The sequence below is a fragment of the Haliotis rubra genome, unplaced genomic scaffold (genome assembly GCF_003918875.1).
Source record: "Haliotis rubra isolate DU_JTF1 unplaced genomic scaffold, ASM391887v1 Scf29, whole genome shotgun sequence".
Classification (NCBI taxonomy): Eukaryota; Metazoa; Mollusca; class Gastropoda; order Lepetellida; family Haliotidae; genus Haliotis; species Haliotis rubra.
In genome coordinates this window covers 3453550-3478770 of record NW_025766957.1, presented here as the reverse complement: position 1 = coordinate 3478770, position 25221 = coordinate 3453550, and the positions used below count along the sequence as shown (strand labels likewise).

General features: G+C 37.7%; 1 protein-coding gene across 5 annotated transcripts in view; it reads left to right on the top strand.

Moving 5' to 3' along the window:
* LOC124281852 (LIM domain only protein 3-like) overlaps nt 1-25221 on the top strand; it is a 192560-nt gene that overhangs the window by 54273 nt on the left and 113066 nt on the right. The window contains exon 1 of one of the 5 annotated variants that reach the window (XM_046717862.1): nt 4429-4444. The exons of 3 other annotated variants lie outside the window; for them this stretch is intronic. Coding sequence is in view for 1 of the 2 variants with exons in the window: in XM_046717860.1 (XP_046573816.1) it covers nt 9466-9469 (4 nt within the window). In the remaining variant the exon portion in view is untranslated. Of the gene's footprint in view, nt 1-4428; nt 4445-9261; nt 9470-25221 lie in introns of those variants that run through there. One more of the 5 variants, XM_046717860.1, reaches the window with a different exon arrangement.

Genomic DNA, 25221 nt, shown 5'->3' with positions numbered 1-25221 from the left:
TAATACACCTGTCTCCTTGCTTTCATTCACCTGATGAAGAGTGAGTGAGTGAATCTGTGTATATTGTACTTGTCATCTCTTGTTCTACCTGGTTTTGATACCCCCTTTTATCATAGTGAATGAGTTTAGTTTTATGCTGCTTTTGGCAATATAACAGCAATATCACCGTGAGGGACACCCGAAATGGGCTTTACACATTGTACTCATGTGGGGAATCGAACCCAGGTCTTCAGTGTGACAAGCTGACACCTTGACCACTAGGCTACCCAACCACTCCCACCTGATTAATAAGTAATAATATACTCTGAAACGTTGCATTCCTCATATTACAGAAGTTGACATCCATGAATTTCTCGTTAATGTTTATCACTTCTAAATGTTATTGAAATGCTTCAAACAGAGTTGGTGAAGACCTGAACGATCCAGACAGTTACGACTTTATCTGATGATTATTTAGTGACAAATGTTTTGCTTTGATGTAAAATATGCAATTTGTTTAGGATTACAAACTGATCAATAAAATCTCATTGTTTACCTAAAAATAGACCCATTAGGATAAGAAATTGTTGGTGTAAAGAGAAAAATAGTTGTAAAAATGACATAAATTGATCACTGAAAATCTGTGATGACACCAGGTGTTGGTGAAAGGGTAAGCATGTCCTGCCCTCCAGCCTCAGATGTACAACAAAGCCAACAAACCTTACCTTGTCCTTTTTGATAAAACTTATGAAAATATTTATGACATTGAATTTCTGTCCCTTTTGATGCAAATGCAGTGCCCGAAATAGTTTCCAAATTTTGCTAGCCAGTCGGACTAGATATGCCTGAAAGTTACTAGTTCACAAAATAATTCACTAGCCCGAAATTTGAATGTGGAAACTAAGCAACAGACTGCAAAAATAGATGAGAATAAGATATTGTCGGCATTATACCGGTTTCATCATTAAGCTGCTAATGTGATGAACATTTTTTATCTGGCCATAATCTTGCATGATTTAAAAGTGTATTATAACTTAACAAGTTGGAGAGAGTGATATATTTACAAAATGACCCCATGAAAATTCACTAGCCAGTTTGTCCAGTGACCGTGGACATTTACTGGCCCAACTGGATTTTTACTAGCCACAGGCTAGCGAGCCAGTGGCTATTTCGCACACTGAAATGTGATAGACAAGATTCAGGAAAAACATGACAAATATGCAGACTTTGTTTATGAAATGTCACACCCCAGGTGTTCTTGGTGCCTCAGGTTTCGTACCTCCATGTCCCTTGACTGACATTGGGAGAGAACTCAGGTTTGCAGCCAGTAACACTGCCGTTCTGACTATCTGGGTAATGTGGAAGGCTGCACAGTTCTGGAGTCTACAATTTCTCCTAAAGGTTCTTAGTGAGTTTGACTTGACTTGTAGACTAACAACCAGTCTCTGAAACGGACATATTTTACAGATAAAACAGTTCATAATAATAAAATAAAATGAAAAGGAGCCCTGAGACTTTCTTCATGTTCTGAAACTATGGAAATCTGGACTTGCCACATACTCTAGACTTGCATGGGCTTTCTTGGATGTGTTTGTTTCAGGGTATGTATGACAGACTACACTCCCTTGGTGAAGTCCCGTTTTCTGTCAGGGATGCATATGAAGAGAGCAAGGGTACTTGAGCTGATGAATTATCCTGCCTGTCTGTGCCAGGACCATGCAAACCCTCTTACTGTGTTTAGTTATTTTAATCTGTAAATAAGTATAATAATGGTATAAGCAGTATGAAAATGTTTCCATATTCAGCTGTTTGACAGTGGTTAGAGAGTTATCAAGTCTGGGCCAAGAAGTCCTGCGACTATGAATACAATAATGATCTATCATCACAGTGACATGCCATCAACTAAGTCACCAAATTTGGCCATCCATCCGTTGTCACTTCGAACAACAAGCATAGGTTGCAGCATTGTCATGGTCATGTTTTTTAATCATAGTTGTCATGTTCATCATTGCTGTTATAGCTGGAAAATACATTGGTTCAACCAGCCCTCAACACCACTCACTGTTGGTGATGTATGGAATCTCTGGTCTGATTTTCCTAGTTTGTCTCTTCACTGCTTTTTTCTCTGTCGACCGCCCAAAGTAGAGACGTAAATTAAACATGCTTATCCATCATCGTTGATGGTGAGGAACGGAGCGGTGGACAAGGTACTCGATGCAGTTGTTTATCCATTTAGTTATGTTAATGTTTTTTGGGTAATCACCAACCCTGGTACTTCAGGAGCGGTCCGAGCAGAGAAACAACATGTAATGAACCCTCTGGGACGCTTACAAGACAATGGAAAAAGTTTGTAAATTAGCTCACATTATTGCCAAGATTGTGATGTCAAAAAGCATTAAGTAGGATATGCAGTTTTATTACTGTGTAGGTTATTTTGGGTTGTGTAATTCCGCTGCTCTTCCGAGCAGAACGTTGAGACCATTAGGTGGAAGGTTTTCTTAGGCGTAGATAAGTAGAAGAATCTGCTTAACTTAAAAGAAATTGAAGAGATCTTTCAGAAATGTAGTCCTTTTAACGTAGCTGTGCATCTCTTTTCAATTTTGTCGGAAACTGTTAAGAGGTGAAAGTAAAATATTTGCAAAATGTGCCAAAAAAGTAATGTCTCCGATATTTTAGTCATGAGCCAGAAATCTACAGAGGGGTTTGAGTCACTTGTTCTGTGTTTATTTACAACGGTAATGATGGACATCGTAAAAAATGGTTTAATAATTTTACTCGTTTCTCCTCCTAACCCCAGAGCATATATTTTTAATTTGTTTGTTTTTTGTTGAAAGCTTCATTCAGCAATATTCCAGCTATTTTGCGATGATCTGAAAATAACTGAGCCTCAATGAGACCCTCCAGTGATTAACACCATGAGCATAGATCTATGCGATTCAGATAGAATTACATGCATCAACCACATCAGCACATCCCATTACCTGTCTCTCATAAGAAACATGGATTTCTGGGCTCTACCCACATCTTCATGGTGGCATATATTTAATTGTATTTTTTTTATATAATCAGATATTTAGGAAAAAATCCTATCCATCTGCTTCTCAAACTACACTCAACCATAAACATACTGGTAAAGTACTTTAGTGTTCATTAGAACTCTGCGTAGTCAAGTGGTTAAAGCGTTCAGTTGTCACACTGAAGACCTGGGTTCGATTCCCCACATGGGTACAATGTGTGAAGTCCATTTCTGGTGTCTACCGCCATGATGTTGCTGGAATATTGCTAAAAGCTACGTAACAACTAAACTCACTCACTCACTCACTCACTCACTCACTCACTCACTCACTCACTCACTCACTCACTCACTCACTCACTCACTCACTCACTCACGTAATACAGAAACCATTTTTTTGTCTGTAAAATATGTTCATTTCAGAGACTAGATGTTAGTCTTGATAACTGTCCATACTGTGAATTTTCTCCATTCCCAAAGATATTGTTGTCAGGCATTTCTTACTGGGTATGTTGACATATATGCATTAAGGAGAATCTGTACTGGCTATTTTCTTTTGTCATTTTAAAACGCATTTAAAATGTTAACTAAAATGTATGAAAAATGTATAGGGGTAGACATGTTTTTCTGAGGAAAAAGACATAGTAGTTTTTATCCAGTTTAGAATTGGACTTTTAGAGGTGTTTGTTGTTTAAGGGGAGTGCAGAGGGTGTTGGGATCTGTGGATTCTTTTGGTTGCTGTTTTTAACAAACGTGAATATGAAATTCAAAAGGATTTAAGATGGAATTTTGGTTGGTTGTTTTCCCTCTTTCAGGTTCTCACTGTAAAATAATTATTCTTCAGTGGACAGAGCTTTTGTGGACCCCACAAATTATTTTATTCATTCCGCAAAGAAATGTCTATATTTAATCAGTGATGAAGATATCTTAACACATGACATTGTCATTTCTTCCCCTGTTTGTATATATAACATATGTTTACATACATGACCATCATAGGTATCGGTGGGGTCGTTGGTGTAGCCTAGTGGTTAAAGCATTTGCTCGTGACGCCAAAGGCCTTGGGTTCAATTCTCCACACGGGTACAATATGTAAAGCCCATTTCCGGTGTCCTCTACAATGAAAATGCTGGAACTTTGCTAAAAGCAGTTTAAAACCATACTCACTCACTCATACGTGTAATTTACAAGCACATGACAAAATGTAAGAATATGTCCAAATATAGTCAGACTCCAAATTAAAAACTTCATCAGTACTCGTATCTGGAAATACTACTCGACAGTTTCTATTAAAGCCAAGTAGACACATTTATTGTTTAATAGGCACAAAGTTATTTCTATATATGTCAATATAAGTAAGTGCGGCGTGACCTTCAGCTGGACGAGGAAGTGGCTCCATTCTACCCAGCATAATGGCTACACTCGATGGATGTTGTTAGCTTTCACATTAGTGTAAGTATACAAGCGGTGTGACTTCATCAACAGTGTAGTACAAACATGTACATGAGTTTATCACCTTCATCTGTTGTTGTAGCTGTGTCGTAGTGTTAGTTTACACCATAATTGTCGCCTGATGGAGAGCTGTTGGACTCGACTGCACTGTTATCATTGCAATGGGCTCTTTCCACGCTCATTAAGATATTTCTGCAATTGCCTTGCAAAACCGGGCTGTGTGATACCGTAGCTGTTCTTGAAGTAGTTTGTTTTTTTATTGAATTTCATCTGATTAATTTCAATTACATGCTCAGTGTGTTTCAATTGTGTTCTGTGTTTCGTCACAATTCGGAAAAATGTTGAAAAGTTCTGCGAGAATACAAAGGGGATCATTTTAATGCCAGCGTGTGTTATTTATCAGAATAAAACCCTTCTTGTCTTGTCAGGATCACATTGATGATAATCAGGACAGACCAATCCTCTTTACTTGTATTACAGATTCTATTTGTGAAAAAACAAAGATGCAAGTAAAAATGTAAATATGCTGCTTCTTCACAAATTACAGGTCACGAATAGGAAATACAAGAAACATATTCATACACTACTGCTGCTGCTGCTACTACTACTACTACTACTACTACTACTACTACTACTACTACTACTACTACTACTACTACTACTACTACTACTACTACTACTACTACTACTACTACTGCAGCTGCTGCTACTGCTATTACTCCCTACAATTATTACTATGTATTATTTTAATCATTATCATTGTTATTATTACTGCTGAAAATGCAACCATGCAAGAAAAAATGTAAATATGCTGCTTCTTCACAAATTATGGGACACAAATAGGAAATGCAAGAAACATTTAAACACTACTACTACTACTACTACTACTGCTTCTGCTGCTGCTGCTGCTGCTGCTGTTACTACTCCCTGCAGTTATTACTATGTATTATGTTATTTATTATCATTGTTATTATTACTATTGTTTTCATTATTATTTTTAAAATATATTTATTTCATTCAGAGCAGTCATGTTTTATAAGAAGTAAACCATCAATAATTGTAACATGTTGACCGTCAATGTTGCAGATTCACACAACTCATTTTGAATTTCTTCTACTACTTTGATGATGAACAGACTAACTATTGTATTTTCTTTAATGGATAAAGGCTTAGCTTCTGCTTAATATTTTTTAAAGTACCATGGATAAAATTAATCAGCAGTCCAAAGGAAAGCAAGGTTGGATAATTTAATGAAATGTTCCAGGAAACTGAGTTGCAACCTTCAAATGGCCGAAATAATGTTCTTTTCCCAAACAAGGAAGTTTTAACCATGAGCATTATCATAATCTTCCTAGTTTGTGTTGATGCAAAATGTGAGTGAAAGGGAATGTATCAAAAGTTCATTTGTTAATTTTGATTTCCAGGATTGTAACATCAGAAATTCACAATTCAAAATGAATTTGTATTGAGTAATTACAATGTAAACTTGGCGGTGGGGTAACCTAGCGGTTAAAGCGTTAAATCAGTTTCTGAATGGTATTGTGTATTCAAGCCTAGCTTTCCACCGTGGAAGCTCTTTGCCAATTTACACTTGTCAGAGGGATACACAAAGTCCATGGTTTAGACTATCAGTCCATGTCACACTTCCATGTTTGTGAAAGCCACAGTAGCTGAGTGGGTTAGATAGCTGACTTTGTGAGCTGGCAATTAGCTGCCTCACTCTGACGGTGTGGGTTTGAATCCTGGATGGGGCTCAACCTGACAACAGTACTTTATTGAGAAAGTGTAATCCCAAATATAGCTCATGTTATATTGTTAAAAAACATACTAATTAAGTATAAAGTTGGTTGATGTTTCAATAAAGAAGCATACACATCATCCTAATTAAGCATAAAACTTACCATTAACGATGTCTAAGTGTATGTATATATTGGAAAGGGCATTGAAATTTCAGGGAAAATATCTGTGAACCAACTTAAGAAATCATTTCGTTTGGTTTAATTCCTGGGCAAATGCTTTGCTTACAGACAAAAACTTTGCTCCTTACACTACAAATGTCTGATGTTATTCTCATTTTGGACATTATATTGTGCAATACCGATCCAAAAGGTTAAAAAGAAATAATATTTGGAAATGTTTTGGGGGTTCTCTTTATAAGTTTTAACAGACTCATAAGTTGGTTTTCAAACTGTCTCGTTTCTTGCAGATGTTGAAAACACACCTAATAATTCATTTATTTTGTTCTCTGCTATAAAAGTTGAGGAATGGATGCCTAATTGAAGTATACTACTCTCCTTTTGATCGCATATTTTATCTTTACATGCCACACAAAACTGATTCTCACATGTCTCATTCAGATAGAAAGTCATGTAATATTCTCCACACCTAAAGATGAGTCGTAGCATGTTTAGAAAAAGGCTAACAATGGTAGTAGAAGATATGAGTCATGTAAAATAATTGGGCTGATTTTATATATTTGTTGTTTAATGCCTCACGCAGAAAATGTTCAGCAATATGATGGTGTTCTGTAAATAATTGAGTCTGGACCAGGCAATCCAGTCATTGACATTAATCTAAGCAATTGGGATACAATTACATGAGTGCCAAGTCATCGAGCCTGACCACCTGATCATGTTTGTCAAAACTTCAGACAAGCATAGGTTGCGTAACACCAGTTCTAACCCGGATCTTCATGGGTCAATTTTACATATCAGCTGGCCTCAATAGTGTTAATGATATTCTGCTGACGCATACTACTCCTAAGAAGATAAAGAACTCCTGAATATTTTTCATAAGACTATACTTATGTCAGGGATGGATGAGGTAGCCAAGTGGTTAAAGCGGTCACTCGGGTTCGATTCCCCACATGGATATAATGTGTGAGCCCATTTCTGGTGTCCCCCGCCGTGATATTGCTGGAATATTGCTATAAGCGACATAAAACCCAACTCACTCACTCAATCACTCACTCACTCACTATTATGTCACATTTTCATATGAACTGAGAAAATTACACAACCAACCTTCTACAATATTATACACAGATGTGATAGAAATGTCATGGTTTTTAAGTTTACCACAGGGCAATTTTGAAGTTGTTTTAATTTGACATCTTGAATAAAAGTGACACCTAGAAGACTTTTGATGCAGCATTGAATTCTGTGAATGTCATTTTGTCTTGGTGTAGTTGATGGAGTGTCTGCTATGGAGAGCAGACGGTTTGATAACCAGATTGCCCTATACCAATTGATGTAAAAGATGGCCAGCTAGGGGTCAGTATGATGTTTCTGAGTGTGTTTTTTGTGTTAAACTGGAGTATGGTATTTTACTGGACTTGGGGCAGTATTGTAGCCTAGTGGTTAGAGCATTCACTCCTCAGGCTGATGACTCTGGTTCGATTTCCCACATGTGTGAAGCCCATTTCTGGTATCCCCCACCACAATATTGTTGGAATATTGCTAAAAGCGGCGTAAAAAGTAAACTCACTCAGTGGACTGGTACTAAATTGGTTTTCAGTAACCCATCCTTGTCGTAAGAGGTGACTTAAAGGATCGGGTGAAATTTGAGACATACTAAAACAGTGGGTTGATATCTCCTTTAAGATAATTTTACTTACATTGAACAAGTGAGTGAGTGAGTGAGTGAGTGAGTTTAGTTTTATGCCGCACTCAGCAATATTCCAGCTATATAGCGGCGGTCTGTAAATAATCGAGTCTGGACCAGACAATCCATCATGAGCATCGATCTACGCAACTGGGAACCGATGACATGTGTCAACCAAGTCAGCGAGTCTGACCACCCGATCCCGTAAATCGCCTCTTACGACAAGCATGTCTACTTAAAGGAAGTTAAAGAACACCCATTATTTTCATATGACTATATTTCATCTGTCATGGCAGGAAGATTTTGCAACACACATTGTGGTTGTTCCTTGACTTCTTTTGAGTGGTATATGTCTGTTCTGATGCATTTTTGCCTATGCTGGAATATTTCTGAAATTGTTGGCATTCCTTACACTTAAATATTTTTATTGTAAATTATGCTCTGGGACTTGTCTTATTAGCATGACATAGTCACATACATTGTACTACACTGTTGAGAAATATATGATTGGTTTAAGTATTGATACATTTCATAAGAATGCATAATTTAAAGAAAGCAACTACAAAAATTAGATATGGTATGAAACACTTACTATGGGATATTGATGATGTCCTAAAACTGCGCAATACATAATATATGATGTCAATACCATGCCACAGAACCAAATATTTATCTTCACAAAATCATTTTCATTTAAACCAGGATAAAAAAAATAAATTGATTTGAATCATGTTTTGAAATTAATTTATAATTAAATATTTTAAAAGTTCACTTTAATTGCATGTGACAAAATTGATGACAAAATCAGTTTCCAGAACCAATTATTTTATTTTTTTCAAATTTATTATTAAAAAAAATAGAAAATTAAATTGATTTTTAGCACATTTTTAAATTAAGTTATCATCAAAAAAAAATTCAAATTTATTGAAATCATTTAAGCAATAGTTTCATATATTAGTGCTTTATAACATTGAGGCTCATAATTTAGGCCAGGTAGCAAAAGCTTCATCTGTTTTGAAGTCTCCTGGCAATGATAAAGGGAGAGCTTATTACATTAGACATGGTAACCGTTCACCAGGAAATTGTATGAGAGTTGTAGGAATCTCATTACGCTATTATAACAAACCTGGACATATAATGAAGCCAGCTCACTTAATATAATACACATGGTAGCCCTGGTCAGGAAGTGGTTGAAGGTGGAAGATTTGTTGTTACAAAGTAGGAGAAGGTCAGCTGTTTTATTGCCCTACCTACTGGGCCTGATCTGGCTGAGGCAGAGCGACACATGTTTTAGCTGGGATTAAGAATGTTAGAGCAAGATTGAATGCCAGTAGGAGGGATATACACTCTGACTGACACACAGACCAGAGATACTGCCTATTGTTCTTTGGGATCAACCTGGAGACACAGCCTTTAACATGAGTGAGTTTGTTGGCAGGTTTGTTTTATCGTTTTACAGATTTATATTGGGGGATTTTTTGGGGGAATTTTTTTTCTATGTAATGATTATGGCATGAATGCAATGCTTGGCTACTGGGTATTTTCATGTGTAGCTACTTCTGATTTTGAAAGGTTTGTTCTATTATTTTACACTTTTGTTATTAGTTTACAGGTTGGTTTTATTATTTGACATGCTTGTGTTACTTTGGGGATAGACTGTATTATTTTATAGTCTTTATTTTAAGTGACTCTGTTTTATATGGTGCTTATTACATTGAGCCTATTTACAAAGCTGTACTTGGTATTGGTGGTGTTGATATGCTGCACATAGAGGCTAGATGAGTTTGCAGGTGGTTTGTTTGATCATTTAACAAGTCATTTTTTTAAATGTCTTTATTATACATGATGTTCACAACACTGTGACTGTTACCAGGTTTTAGTGAGTGTTGGTGCAGATCTGACGCAGACAACGTCTATAGGAGTTTATTGGCTGATGTTTCAAATAAATGTCTGTTTTCAAATATACAGTACAACCAGAAATTATTGAGAATTTAAAGATTGTAATTTTTTATTTTTTTTCACTCATTACTCACGTATTAAATGTGAATATTAGCAGAACATAACTACAGATTCAAAGACAGGTGAACAGTTAGTATTTTGTCAAGTCACCATGGGCAGCAATGCAGGGGGCATACTACTGTATGTTAGAAAGTCGTGGTCCATGCTGTCCCAATATCGGACCATTTCATGTCATTTCAGCAATATTTGTCAGATTTTTCTTATTGACCCTTTCCTTCATAAGTCCCCAAACATTTTCTATTGGATTTAGGTCAGGGCTATAGCTTGGCCAATCTAATAATGTCATATTTTGGGTCCGAAACCAGGCCTGTGAATGCTTTGAACGATGTTTTGGGTCGTTGTCCTGCTTGAAAATCAACAAATTTCCATAGAACATGTGAGCAGATGGAAGTAAATGTCCCTCGAGAATATCTGTGTACCGCTCACTGTTCATATTCCCTTCAAATACACAGAGGGGCGTTGCCCCTAACACAGATATGACACCCCACATGTTAAATTTCGGACTGTACTTTGGGCGCTGATACAAAGGTTTTTCAGTTTGTTTGGTCCAGAATTTCAGTGTATTAGGAAACAGCCACAGAGAACTTTCATCTGAGAAAATCACATTGTCCCAGTTAAAATTTCTATGCTGTAAGCACCAGTTCAACCTTCTCTCCTTTTGTTCAGGTTTCATGATCGGTGATGGAATTCCTCGACTTTTCTGCCAACCCATTGAATGCAGCTCAGTTCTAATTGTCTCCTTACAGACAGCCACAGTTCCTGTATCAATCATATCCAGCCTTACGTTTTCTAAACTCCTTCGTTTGTATTCACCGACAGTCAATTTTCTGGGCCTACCTGCGCCTCCCTGGTGCTCAATGCCATATCCGTTTGCAATATTTTTCAAAACAGGATAAACAGTGGACAAAGGGATGCCTGTTCTACTTGAAATCACTTTAGCTGATCTGATGTCCTTGTTATAATACTCTAAAATCAACTTCCTCTTCTCTAAATCATCCATACTGAGGTTCACTGAAAATGTCGTCTGCTAGCTAGTAAACAAAGAGGATAACTCTTCACAAACTAATGAAAAAGGATTAACGGAGTTGTCTCTCTTGAATGTAACCAAGCGCTTGATAGCTGGTCAAGGCTGTTTATACTAGAAATTCAATTAAACATATTCCTAAAATTCTCAATAATTTCTGGTCATACTATATTTTCTTTACAAGAATTTTTAGCATTGAGACTGTTCACAATACTTTACTTGTTATTGATGTTGTTAATCTTTTGCAGGTGTGTTGACAGTTTGTTGTGTTTCATGACTTGTTCATCCTGTTCCTGTTTATTCACTTCCATTTATAATTACTACCTTTAGCAGGTTCATGTTAATATAGACCCTTGAAGGTCCGGGTTAGAATATTGATCTTCAATAACCCATGCTTGTCGTAAGAGGCGACTAACGGGATCGGGTGGTCAGGCTCGCTGACTTGGTTGACACATGTCATCGTATCCCAGTTGCGTAGATCAATGCTCATGCTGTTGATCACTATCATGGTTGTCTGGTCCAGACTCGATTATTTACAGACTGCCACCACATAGCTGGAATATTGCTGAGTGCAGCGTAAACCTCACTCACTCACTCAACTGACAAATGTATAAATTATTATCTGAAACTCATAAAATCGAGTATTTGCCTTGTTCATCCCTTTCATTGGGACATTTCTTTTTTTAACTGCATCATCTACAAGCATGTACACATTTGCATTTATTTATTTATCATTCATCCGAACTTTGTCTAACTGAAACCTTAAAGCAGAAGAGGAAGGTCTTTGTTAGTCAGACAGGAAGACCATATTTAATATGTTTAAGGCAGCCTCATTATTGAGGACATGAATGCAAACAAAGGGATATTCTCACCAAATGAAACAACAGTATTTAGTTTATAAAATATAGAGTATTATATTATGTTTATATTTTACTGGTAAAAAGCATTTTTGTGTCGTATAGTGTAGTGTAGTGTAGAGGGCAGCCTCTCATCTATCTCAGGGACTCAGTGGCACAGTTGTCTAAGGCACAACAATTCACGATGTATCGCTGGGCCTAAGACAATTGTGCAATACATCCTCTTATCTAAGATGCTTCGGTGAAAGATCAAAGGCACCTACAGTAGTTTATCAGACGGTAATGTACACTTTTGCATTACGTCACAATGTTTTGGCATCACTGCGCCATTCTAGTCTGCCCCCTCGTAATCAAACACTTTTGCATTACGTCACAATGTAAGCGACGTCACGATGCATGTCAGTTGTCATCGCCTCGTACAGCCTCCTACAGTAAACTAATCGTTGCATCCCTTTTCTTGGTTTGCAGTTGCTTCACGCAGCTAACATCACTGGTGGAAACATTACGTTTATGTTTTCCGACGGTTAAAATGACTCAATTCGACTCACAAGTTTTCAGTGACATGGTAACGTTCGCAATGTTTACATTCCCACAATGCAATCGTGGAATGTCGCACGACTACTCAGCTTCATCTGGATGTACTGATCTAAACTTACGTTGGTAGTAGAAATGCGACGTTCATATTGCCCCATATGGTTTACATTAATCACAGATGTAATTAAAATAATTTAGAGAAGATATTTAATCTAAATGTAAACCGCCATCAAACTGTTTATCATTTGTTTTTTCTGGTAACGTTCGTCTTAACGTAAGGGGGCAGACACATCAATAGAACAGAGCAAGCGTCCTCGTGCTTTAACTATAATAGTTCAGGGCGAAAGCGTGCTTTATTACCCTATACATGGTGGTAGAGCGAACTGTATTTCTTAATTATTTGCTGTGCTATGTTGTATTGTTGGGCCCGAGACAACTGTGTAATACATCCTCTTATATGCCATTATTTGCTGTGCTATGTTGTATCGTTGGGCCTAAGACAACTGGGCAACTCGTCCTTTCACTGTGCCGAATTGTATCCAATGACTGAGAGACCAGTTTGAATCCTGGTGTACCCTGGCTTTGTTTCTGAGTTTTTCAGCACCACGCTCATGCTCATCACTTTCACCAAGGTGGTGAACATCTGAGACCGGCACTCTATCATATGTCCTTGTCATGCCATGTGATGCTGTCATGCCTTGGTATTACTGAAATCATGCTCAAGGTGGGCTTAAACCCAAGTAACACTCACTCTCTTGTGCACATGCTCCGCGTACATCTGGCTGTTCCTCTCTTGGCACTCCTCCCCCATAACAAAGAGTGAACTGTGCCAAAATTTTAATGACAGTTTGTTAAACAACTGTTTTATTTTTAGGACATAATTTCTGCAAAAAAATCAAAGAGCTGGTCTGATGTTATTATTATGATCAGCGTTTCATTGAGTATTATATGTTTAGTAGTTTTCGAGTTACATTGCAATTCATCGGTCCACTTTTGAGCCGAACGGACTATAGATAAGCCTACAGGTTGCCTTGCGTCTTTGGAACAGAATGATGACATATACTGTGATGTCACCCCACAGCTGCTGACGCCGTTTGCTTACATGGCAACATATTGCCTTCTTTAAAGAATCCAGATAATGTTCCTGTAAAGGTTTCAAATACTAATGCTATTGAGAGATTTTGTTCTGTGCCCTATGATATTATCACCATCTGTCCCAAATCGTTACAACATTAAAGGAACAGCTTTTGAGTAAATGAACACCTGGTTTACACTAAGGCTTTAAAAAGGACACAGTTCAATATTGCTTTTCCCATTCATATATCATTCTGTATTATACAGTAGGTCCCAATCAGTTTGATCAAGTTAAAAATAGACCCACAGTACCTTATAGCAGCACCTTGCCCCAGTTACAGTATGTCGCCAGCACCTTGCCCCAGTTACAGTAGGTCCCCATCACCTTGCCCCAGTTACAGTAGATCCCATCACCTGGCCCCAGTTACAGTAGGTCCCCATCACCTGGCCTCAGTTACAGTAAGTCTCCACCACCTTGCCCCAGTTACAGTAGGTGCCCCAGTTACAGTAGGTCCCCCCCATCACCTTACCCAAATTACCCCAGTAACAGTATGTCACCAGCACCTGCCCATCTTACATATTTGCTGATGTCCCATCACTTTGTACATTTAATTTATTCTCAATACAGACCTTTACAATAGGTCCCCATCACAGTGTATTCATGATGTCATCCATATGTCTTCAGTTACAGTGACATCACAGATAAGTTACAATAGGACCTCATCAGATTAGAATGGATTGCTTTGCTGATGTATGTACATTTAATTTATTCTTACAGACTTCTGTAGATGTTAGTCTTCATGTTTGACCATCATTTTTCTCTTAAGATGTCAGTAGAATAGTACATACAATAACTAGTAATGATCCATTTTATGTCCTTCATGATAGAATGCTTTAAGATCATGACCAAAGACTCAGGGCTTACACCATTAATTCAGTCCAGACATGTGATAGCTTCTTCATAGCTCGTTTATTATTTTCCAGATATCATTCAGAGGAAACCGCTTGTTTTACAAAGATAATTCCCTGCTGCAAAGGAAGCTCTGTGACCTTGAAGTTTTAGTTCCGAGGCAGTTCATTTGAAAACAGGTGTCTTTATAATGAAACTCAAGGTATCATAGAGTGCCTAATCTGTGTCCTTAATCAACAAGGAAATGTGGTGACCATAAAGTGATAGGGCTTGAACTTGCAAGGTTTCCCTCTGATCCGTGGTCAAGATGGCAGTTCGGAAAGTTAACTAATGGAATAGGCCCAAACTCAACCATGCTTGTCTCTACTGTATATTCTGGGCAGAGTAGGTGCCCAGTACACCTTGCTTGTCTCTACTGTATATTCTGGGCAGAGTAGGTGCCCAGTACACCTTGCTTGTCTCTACTGTATATTCTGGGCAGAGTAGGTGCCCAGTACACCTTGCTTGTCTTTACTGTATATTCTGGGCAGAGTAGGTGCCCAGTACACCTTGCTTGTCTACTGTATATTCTGGGCAGGGTAGGTCCGCAGTACACCTTGCTTGTCTCTACTGTATATTCTGGGAAGGGTAGGTGCCCAGTACACCTTGCTTGTCTCTACTGTATATTCTGGGCAGAGTAGGTGCCCAGTACACCTTGCTTGTCTCTACTGTATATTCTGGGTAAAGTAGGTCCCCAGTACACCTTGCTTGTCTCTACTGTATATTCTGGGAAGGGTAGGTCCCCAGTACACCTTGCTTGTCTCTACTGTATATTTTGGGCAGAGTAGGTGCCCAGTACACCTTGCTTGTCTCTACTGTATATTCTGGGAAGGGTAGGTGCCCAGTACACACCTCTGCAGAGTAGGTGTCTCTACTGTATATTCTGGGTAGAGTAGGTCCCCAGTACACCTTGCTTGTCTCTACTGTATATTCTGGGTAGAGTAGGTCCCCAGTACACCTTGCTTGTCTCTACTGTATATTCTGGGTAGAGTAGGTCCCCAGTACACCTTGCTTGTCTCTACTGTATATTCTGGGTAAAGTAGGTCCCCAGTACACCTTGCTTGTCTCTACTGTATATTCTGGGTAGAGTAGGTGCCCAGTACACCTTGCTTGTCTCTACTGTATATTCTGGGTAGAGTAGGTCCCCAGTACACCTTGCTTGTCTCTACTGTATATTCTGGGTAAAGTAGGTCCCCAGTACACCTTGCTTGTCTCTACTGTATATTCTGGGCAGAGTAGGTGCCCAGTACACCTTGCTTGTCTCTACTGTATATTCTGGGTAAAGTAGGTCCCCAGTACACCTTGCCTGTCTCTACTGTATATTCTGGGAAGGGTAGGTCCCCAGTACACCTGGCTTGTCTCTACTGTATATTCTGGGCAGAGTAGGTGCCCAGTACACCTTGCTTGTCTCTACTGTATATTCTGGGTAAAGTAGGTCCCCAGTACACCTTGCTTGTCTCTACTGTATATTCTGGGAAGGGTAGGTGCCCAGTACACCATGCTTGTCTCTACTGTATATTCTGGGCAGAGTAGGTGCCCAGTACACCATGCTTGTCTCTTCTTGTTATTCAGGGTAGAGTAGGTCCCCAGTACACCATGCTTGTCTCTTCTTGTTACTCTGGGCAGAATAGCTCCCCAGTACACCATGCTTGTCTCTTCTTGTTATTCTGGGTAGAGTAGGTCCCCAGTGCACTGTGCTTCTCTCTTCTTGCTATGTTGGGCAGAGAAGTTCCCAGTACACCATGCTTGTCTCTTCTTGTTATTCAGGGTAGAGTAGGTCCCCAGTACACCATGCTTGTCTCTTCTTGTTATTCAGGGTAGAGTAGGTCCCCAGTACACCATGCTTGTCTCTTCTTGTTATTCAGGGTAGAGTAGGTCCCCAGTACACCATGCTTGTCTCTTCTTGTTACTCTGGGCAGAATAGCTCCCCAGTACACCATGCTTGTCTCTTCTTGTTATTCAGGGTAGAGTTGGTCCCGAGAACACCATGCTTGTCTCTTCTTGTATTCAGGGTAGAGTAGGTCCCCAGTATACTGTGCTTCTCTCTTCTTGCTATTTTCGGCAGAGAAACTCCCAGTACACTGTGCATGTTGCTTCATGTTATTCTGTTATTCCTGTCTCTACTTGCAGGTCCCTTGTAACCATGTTTTCATCTCGCTGTTATTTTAAGGCAACTGTTATGAAAATCATTCTGGCTGATTGTGTCTTCATGTCCAGATTAGACTGTCATCACGGAGGCCATTGTCAAATAGCTGTCTGTACTGTTATTCAGCAACACTCATTCATTCTATCAGTGTTAGTTCACAGTTGTCGTGGTCTGAAGAATATACAACACCTTTGTGGTCTTCAATCCTAGCAAGGGAGGTGGGGTAGCTTAGTGGTTAAAGTGTTCACTCGTCATGCTGAGGACCCGGGTTCGATTCCCCACATGGGTACAATGTGTGCAGCCCATTTCTGGTGTCGTCCACCGTGATGTTGCTTGAATGTTGCAAAATGCGGCATAAAACAGAACTCACTCATTCACTTACTGAATCATGGCAAAGCATTCTGTCCAGTATTGTATATTGCTACTGAATTCAAACATACTCAACTGTGCAGTGCATAAACAACGTTTGAACAGCAATACTTAAAGAGGATAGAGTTGTAAAGAATGCCTTCAGATCTTACATCTATAAAGGTTTAGTGCAGATATTTGGTTGACAGGCCCCCCACGAGTCAAGTGATTTCATCATTAAATGTTTCAGCTGTTTTTTTCTGGGTACTCCCTTGATCTTTCATTAAAAAACACACCATAAATTCACTTTAGGTTCTCTTTTTAAAATCGTGGAGTACATTCCTATTGATGGGCGTTGGGGTAGCCTAGTAGTTGAAAAGCGTTCCTCGTCACGCCGTAGACATTATTCCAATAGAGGTAATTATTTAATTTTCTGTTTTTTTATATGTTGGCTTAATATTTAAGGTAACAGTGATTTTAATATTTTATGTATTTTTAGTTTTGATATCTTTTAAGTGGATACTTACCTGTTTTTAACAGTCATTTTAGTTTCAAATATTAAGCATTATTGCAAACACTCTGGTTCATATGTGATGTCCATGATAACTTATCACTAACAAACTGTGATAACACAGACAAAATATTGAAGCTACAATTTTGAGTTTTCATTCTTCTGTGATACATTACATTACATTACATTACATTACATTACATTACATTACATTACATTACATTACATTACATTACATTACATTACATTACATTACATTACATTACATTACATTACATTACATTACATTACATTACATTACATAGGGTGATGTCAGAACCTATTCTTTAGCTACCCAGAAATAACATGAAACAGTATACTTGATATCTAGCAAAAGTGACATTACTTTTTAGATGTGAGGGAATTTTTGTTTTAATGTTTAAGAAGAAATAATTGTTGTAGTTTAATATCTGTCTTGTTTAAGCATTTTAATTTGCACTTTAGCAACCTGAAAATGCAAAATGCAACTTGATATTTAATACCGACTTGCACCCAGAGCATCTTTGTATTTTCAAGATGTTAATTATGTTAATTTATCCAGAACTCAACAAACTCATAACAATAATGACACAGACAGTAAAGCAAGCACAAATAGTTCTTAGAAATCAAAATCTTACAAATTCTGGGACAATTAGAAAAAGAATCATTATTGGTTACTTTATAGTGAAAGACTGGATTGGGTGGTCAGGCTCACTGACTTGTTTAACACATCATCATGTCCTAATTATGTAGATCACTGCATTGTCTGGTCCAGATTTGATTATTTGGTCCAGACTTGATTATTTGCAGACTGCCGCCATGTCGCTGGAATGTTGCTGACTGTGGCGTTAAACAACCACCGAACCAAACCAATTATGATGAAAGAACTGTATGTGCTGTAACATTTATGGAAACCCTGATAGAAGTGGTAAAAGTAATGCAATTAGAGGAGGGTGTGGAGCTATGAAAGTAATTATTACACATATGTCAGGTCTGAGCTGATGTCAGTATATTTGCTTATAATGATTAATGGTTAAAATCAAAATCAAAACTCAAGCATTATGTATAATTATATTGTGCAGCAGTTGCAACCTTGGACTAATATCTAGTCTCAGAAATGAACATATTTTACAGACAAAAAAACGTTTCCTAACTTATGATATAATATAAGGAAAAGGAGCCCCGAGACTTTCTTCATTTTCCAAACCTGGAACCTTGGTAATCTAGACTTGCCACATATTCAAAACTTGCCTGAGCTTTCTTGTATATATTTGTTTCAGGTGTGTTAGTGACTTATAATTTTTTCCAGATTGTATATAGCATGAAAAGAAATGTTTTTCAGTTAATAACTAAGAATGGGACAGTGCCTATAATTGTGAAGACTTTGTTGCAGAAGGTAATTTGGACTAATGAACATGAAACGAACATATTATACAGAGCAGAACAGATCCTATAGTACAATCATGAAATATAACGAAAAGAAGCCCAGAGATTTCCTGAAATTGTGGTAATCTGGACTTTCCACATATTCAAGACATGCATGGGTTTTCTTGGGTATATTTGTTTCAAGGTCTGTATGACAAACGTGGTTTATCTGTTGCAACAAAGATACTAGTATTAAGACATCTGGTGACATTAGGTTTCATTACCTTAACTGAGCCATGGTCAGTTCTTTAATTCAAATTCCTGTAATCCATTTGTTCTGAACAGCTTGCAGGCTGTCAATGAATTAATTAAATATTGATCTGGGCAAAAATTGTGGATATATCTCAAACAATTAACTTCAGTCATTTTGTGCTCTTGTAACAGATGTAGTAATTTTTTTTAAATGTCACCCTGTTCAAGGGTCAATATTACTAGTGCTGCTTTGTCTACAGCATGCATAACATAGTAATAGCATGATTGAATTTTATGTACATCGCCTTGTGGGCACGGTTATTGCTATAAAATCTTTACTTTAATTTACAGGGGTTTTTTTATTTTAGAATTAACCCATTTAATGAAGAGTTTCAGAACAATGACACTTTAACAAATTTACAACACCTAAATTGCATTTTTGACGAAATCAGTAAAACATTATTTTTTTTAAAATCAACCCATTTAATGAAGAGTTTCAGAATAATGACACTTTAACAAATTTACAACACCTAAATTGCATTTTTGACGAAATCAGTAAAATCGCGGATAGACTATACATTTCCGAAATGTGCCCTGAAAGCATGATCATGTGACTTGTCAGTGATACTACAGTCAGTCAAGCCTAAGACAAAAATCTTGTGTTTCCAATAACCCGACTGACCATATAAAATGCTCCCAGCCCTTTTTTCACTATTAATGAATTCAGTTGACATTTGCTTCACCATTTTCTCGATCACCAGTTTCCTCGATGGCAGTGGAATTCGTATAACTGCCCTTATGTGTGTCAGTGTGTCAATGACTATTTGGGTGCAGTATGGATGATTTCACTGAGTGCAGTGCATCACATATTACACCTGCCCTAAAGTAAGAACTGCTGTATGTTTTGTGTGGCCTCCACATTATAATATAATTAAGATCATAATAAGTTCATCATGTTTCATGAAACTATTAGTAGGTATATTAGAGGGTATATTACCTGGTACTCTCATCATGAACTCTCTGTACTATACAACATAACATTTATGCCATTTACAATTCTGATGTGGGGTGGTGGGGTAGCCTTCTGTTTAAGTGTTTGCTTGTCACGCCGAAGATTCCCCACATGGGTACAATGTGTGGAGCCCATTTCTGGTGTTCCCAGCCATGATATTGCTGGAATATTGCTAAAAGTGGCATAAAACTAATCACACTCACAATTTTGATGTAATGAAGCTGCCCTTTGCTATAATTATTTGTTACAATGGACAATATTGCTGGAATATTGCTGAAAGTGGTGTAAAACCATACTCACTCACTCACTGACCAGATCAGCAAATCATGTGTATTAATACACTGTAAACAAAACAAGATGGATTTCAATATGCACACATGCTCATGGTGGGATCATGGCTATCATATGTTACCTCTAGGTAACGGTGAGGTCATGAATGACTTTTAAAGGGGTGTTAACATGTTTCAAGATGTGTTGATGTTCACTAGATGTTTAAACATTAAACCCATGTCACTCAATCTGAATCAAGAAGAGGGGTGGTTGGGTAGCCTGGTGGTTAAAGCATTGGCTTGTCACGCCAAAGACCTGGGTTTGATTCTCCACTTGGGTACAATGTGTGAAGCCCATTTCTGGTGTCCCCTGCCAGGTATTGTTTGAATATTGCTGGAAGTGGCGTAAACACATGCTCACTCATGAATGAATGAATGAATGAATGAATGAATGAATGAATGAATGAATGAATGAATGAATGAATGAATGAATGAATGAATGAATGAATGAATGAATGAATGAACAATCTCCGACCCATGTGAAAATTGTCCCCTACTGACATGGTGAGCTGTAGTGCATTGTCTTTCACTTGGGTACAATGTGTGAAGCCCATTTCTGGTGTCCCCCGCCATGATTTTGCTGGAATATTGCTAAAAGTGATATAAAGCCATACTCATTCATTCATTCATTGAATTGGGTACAATGTATGAAGCCCATTTCTGGTGTCCCCCGCCGTGATATTGCTGGAATATTGCTGAAAGCAGCGAAAACCTAACTCACTCACTCATTCCTTCATTGAATCATGAAGAGTATAATATTTTTGTCAGAACTGTTGTACCCCTAATCTCTGCACCACCCTTGGTTTGTTGAAAGTCCAAGGAATCTTACACATGCAAACAATACTGTTTTCTTAACAACTGACAGTAGCCTATTCCTTGAATATTTCACAATGGCCACAGCGCTTGGAGAAAGGTCACCTCAAGCTGGTGTTTGTCAGTTATGGTTGCTGGTGTTTTCCTACCCATGTAGCTTGTTGTTCCATGTTGGTGGCAAGGCTGGTTGGCATGGCTCTTTGGCATCGCAAACATTGTCATGCTGTTAGGATCCAGAGTCTCCCATGTTGATAGACTGTTGCTCAGTCACGTAAAGAAATACTTCGACATGTTCAGTGTTATATTTCACTGTTGGTTAAAGACCTATTTTTCTTATATTTCTGACAAGTTGAAAACTTCAACACTTTTGGTGTTTCTATAGTAAGGTTTCAGTTTCTGGTGTAGATTTCTGATTTCTTACCTGCTGAAAATATCTGAGATGTTGCAAAACTACAGACCAACATAAAGTACTCAAAATAAAGTTATATAAAAACTAAGTTCAAATATTCTGTCATGTTTTTCAAATTCATGTGAGAAGGAGATAAATATACTAGTAGGCTGCTAAAGCTGAGAATGGAATGGAAGTGATTGTCTTTTATAAAAAATATGCTCTGAAGTCTTTAAGGACAGACGACCTAACTGACTTTAGTTTAAAATACACTTGGAATATCTTCTTGTTCATAAAATATATTGTATCAATAAGCAGGTAATCTTTTAGTTTGATCTTTAAGAAAAAGCTTGAAAGCTTTAGTTTAATGTCAATGAATAAAAGTTTAAATATACTCACTGATTTTAAAGCTAATGGCAACTACATTCAAACCATATCTGAACACGAGAATGAAAATGTTTTCGTTTATTAATGTCGCTTATCTAAACAAAACTCTCAAGAGGATTTGGTGTACTTTTTCCTGTGATATTTCTGGTATTTATATTGAAATAGATATCATCATGTGAATTTCAGAATAAAAGCTAATAACATCCTCTCAGTCTGAGGAAAACCTACTGATTAGCTTTACGGTAAAAAAAGCCTATCATTTTATGATCAAATTTCATAGCTTTATTGTTGGATCCGAGCCTCTTCTGGTGTGTGTGTGGGTGTTTATTGTCTCGATGTTCTGCACAAATAAATATTTTCGACAATAGTTATGATATTAGATTCCTAGGCGTCTGGGGATAAGCAAAGTTGTGGGGTTTCCCCGCTGCGTATTTTGGCACACGTTTGTTGTAATGATAGCAACAGGAAAGAGGAACATGGCCGTCTGTCTGGAGCTGGATTATTTTCACAGATATTATAGGTACAAATAGAAAGAGAATTATTACCCAGATATATAGTGGAATCACCCTGACAACATCATCAGTTGTTCTTGAAGTTCTTTTGACCGAGTGTTTCAGGCATTTTGCATGTAATATCTCCTGTGCTATCAAAGGCCAAAAGGTTAACTCCAGAAAATAACTAATTTAATATGTAATTAGGAATATAATCAAATCAAAATAAAAAAATCAAATTAGACATTTGTATAGCGCTACATATTCTGAGTCCTGCTCATGTGCGCTTAGTCGAATGCTCGTTTGAAAAGGATGGTTTTGAGACAAGATCGGAAACTGTTGATATTTTCCGATTTTCTGACATTTTCAGGTAATCCATTCCAGAATACAGCACCCGAATATAGTACATTTACATCTTGTACTTTGTAGACTTGTCTTTAGTGTTCCTCACTCAGGGGGGCGGTGGGGTAGCCTAGTGGTTAAAGTATTGGCTCGTCACGCCGAAGACCCGGGTTCGAATCCCCACATGGGTACAATGTGTGAAGCCCATTTCTGGTGTCCCCCGCCATGATGTTGCTGGAATATTGCTAAAAGCGGCGTAAAACCAAACTCAGTCAGTCAGTCAGTCCTCACTCAGGAGGGGATTTAGTCACACTTGTATTTGTTTTCTCTTTTTCAGTTGAAACCCACAATCATGAAAATACTTTAGATTGTTTATATTTAGATTTATTGACGGGACTGCTGTTTTATGGATTTGAAAAATGTGAAGTGCTGAAATAAAATTGTGAAAACATAAAAATGGCACCTGTTAACACTTTTAGATATATTCAACGTACCTTTGCTAAAAACTGCTAGACCATCAATAAAACAGTATAAAACCTTATCATCATGTGACTGTGAGCAAGATTTCTCTTTAATAGTTAAAGTAGGCTGGTAATGAAATGCCTTTTTAGAGACGAAGTCGTAAATATATTAATAAAATCTCTCGGTTTGTGTACAATTTTCATCTAACATTCTCTGGACTAAAAACATCAAATTAACACACGTCATTCTATAAAGGAATTACAAGATTTTATGCATAGAATAGACAAGAAATAAATGATTTTGTACATGCATTATTCACTAAAGGAATAAAACATGGAAAAGAAAGATATGGTTTAAAATCTGTATTATTCTTTGTAAATACTTTTGGCACATAAAATACATGAACATTAATCTTTAACACAGATTAACTGTACTTCAAGTAAAGGATCATACGGTTCAACTAGGTTTCTTGTTAAAGACCATATCGTAAATCATTACAGTTTGACTTGTTTTCTTGTGAAAGATCATACTGAAAATCATTACACTGAGACTGGGTTTCTTGTAAAAGATCACACTGAAAATCATTACACTTAGACTGGGTTTCTTGTAAAAGATCATACTGAAAATCATTACAGTTGGACTGGGTTTCTTGTGAAAGATCATACTGAAAATCATTACAGTTGGACTGGGTTTCTTGTGAAAGATCATACTGAAAATCATTACACTTAGACTGGGTTTCTTGTAAAAGATCATACTGAAAATCATTACAGTTAGACTGGGTTTCTTGTGAAAGATCATACCGAAAATCATTACAGTTGGACTGGGTTTCTTGTTAAAGATCATACCGAAAATCATTACAGTTGGACTGGGTTTCTTGTGGAAGATCATACCGAAAATCATTACAGTTGGACTGGGTTTCTTGTAAAAGATCATACTGAAAATCATTACAGTTGGACTGGGTTTCTTGTAAAAGATCATACTGAAAATCATTACAGTTAGACTGGGTTTCTTGTTAAAGATCATACTGAAAATCATTACAGTTAGACTGGGTTTCTTGTGAAAGATCATACCGAAAATCATTACACTTAGACTGGGTTTCTTGTAAAAGATCATACTGAAAATCATTACAGTTGGACTGGGTTTCTTGTAAAAGATCATACTGAAAATCATTACAGTTGGACTGGGTTTCTTGTAAAAGATCATCATCGTAAATCATCATAAAATAGGAAGGATAAAAAGCCATGACTTTCAACGATTCTCTTCCACCGTCACTGTGATAGTCTGTCTCACAGACCCTGAACCACATTATTTTCCCTACTGCCTTGCACTCTCTGCAATGCTAAAGTCCTAAATGAAGCAAGTCTGTCTCCCTGGGGCTCCTTTGGAATTTAAGTGGGTTTGTTTGGTACTATCAAAATGGTATATATTCAAAGACTAAGCCTTAGTCTATCACTGTGTCTCTGTAATGCAGTTTTCAGGACCTCTAAGTTCATGTGCCGAAACAGAACACTGTTACATAGTATCCATTCTAGAAAATACAATTTGAATTCAGGTGTACATTTTGTGTTGGGATACTCTCACAACTGTAGTAGTAACCATCTCTCATTGACGTAAACAGGGCAGTGGGGTAGCCTAATGGTTAAAGCATCTACCCATCACGCTGAAGACCTGGGTTCAATTCCCCACATGGGTACAATGTGTAAAGCCCATTTCTGGTGTCCCCTGCCATGGTATTGTTTGAATATTGCTGATAGTGGCGTAAACCCATACTCACTCACTCACTCACTCACTCACTCACTCACTCACTCACTCACTCACTCACTCACTCACTCACTCACTCACTCACTCACTCA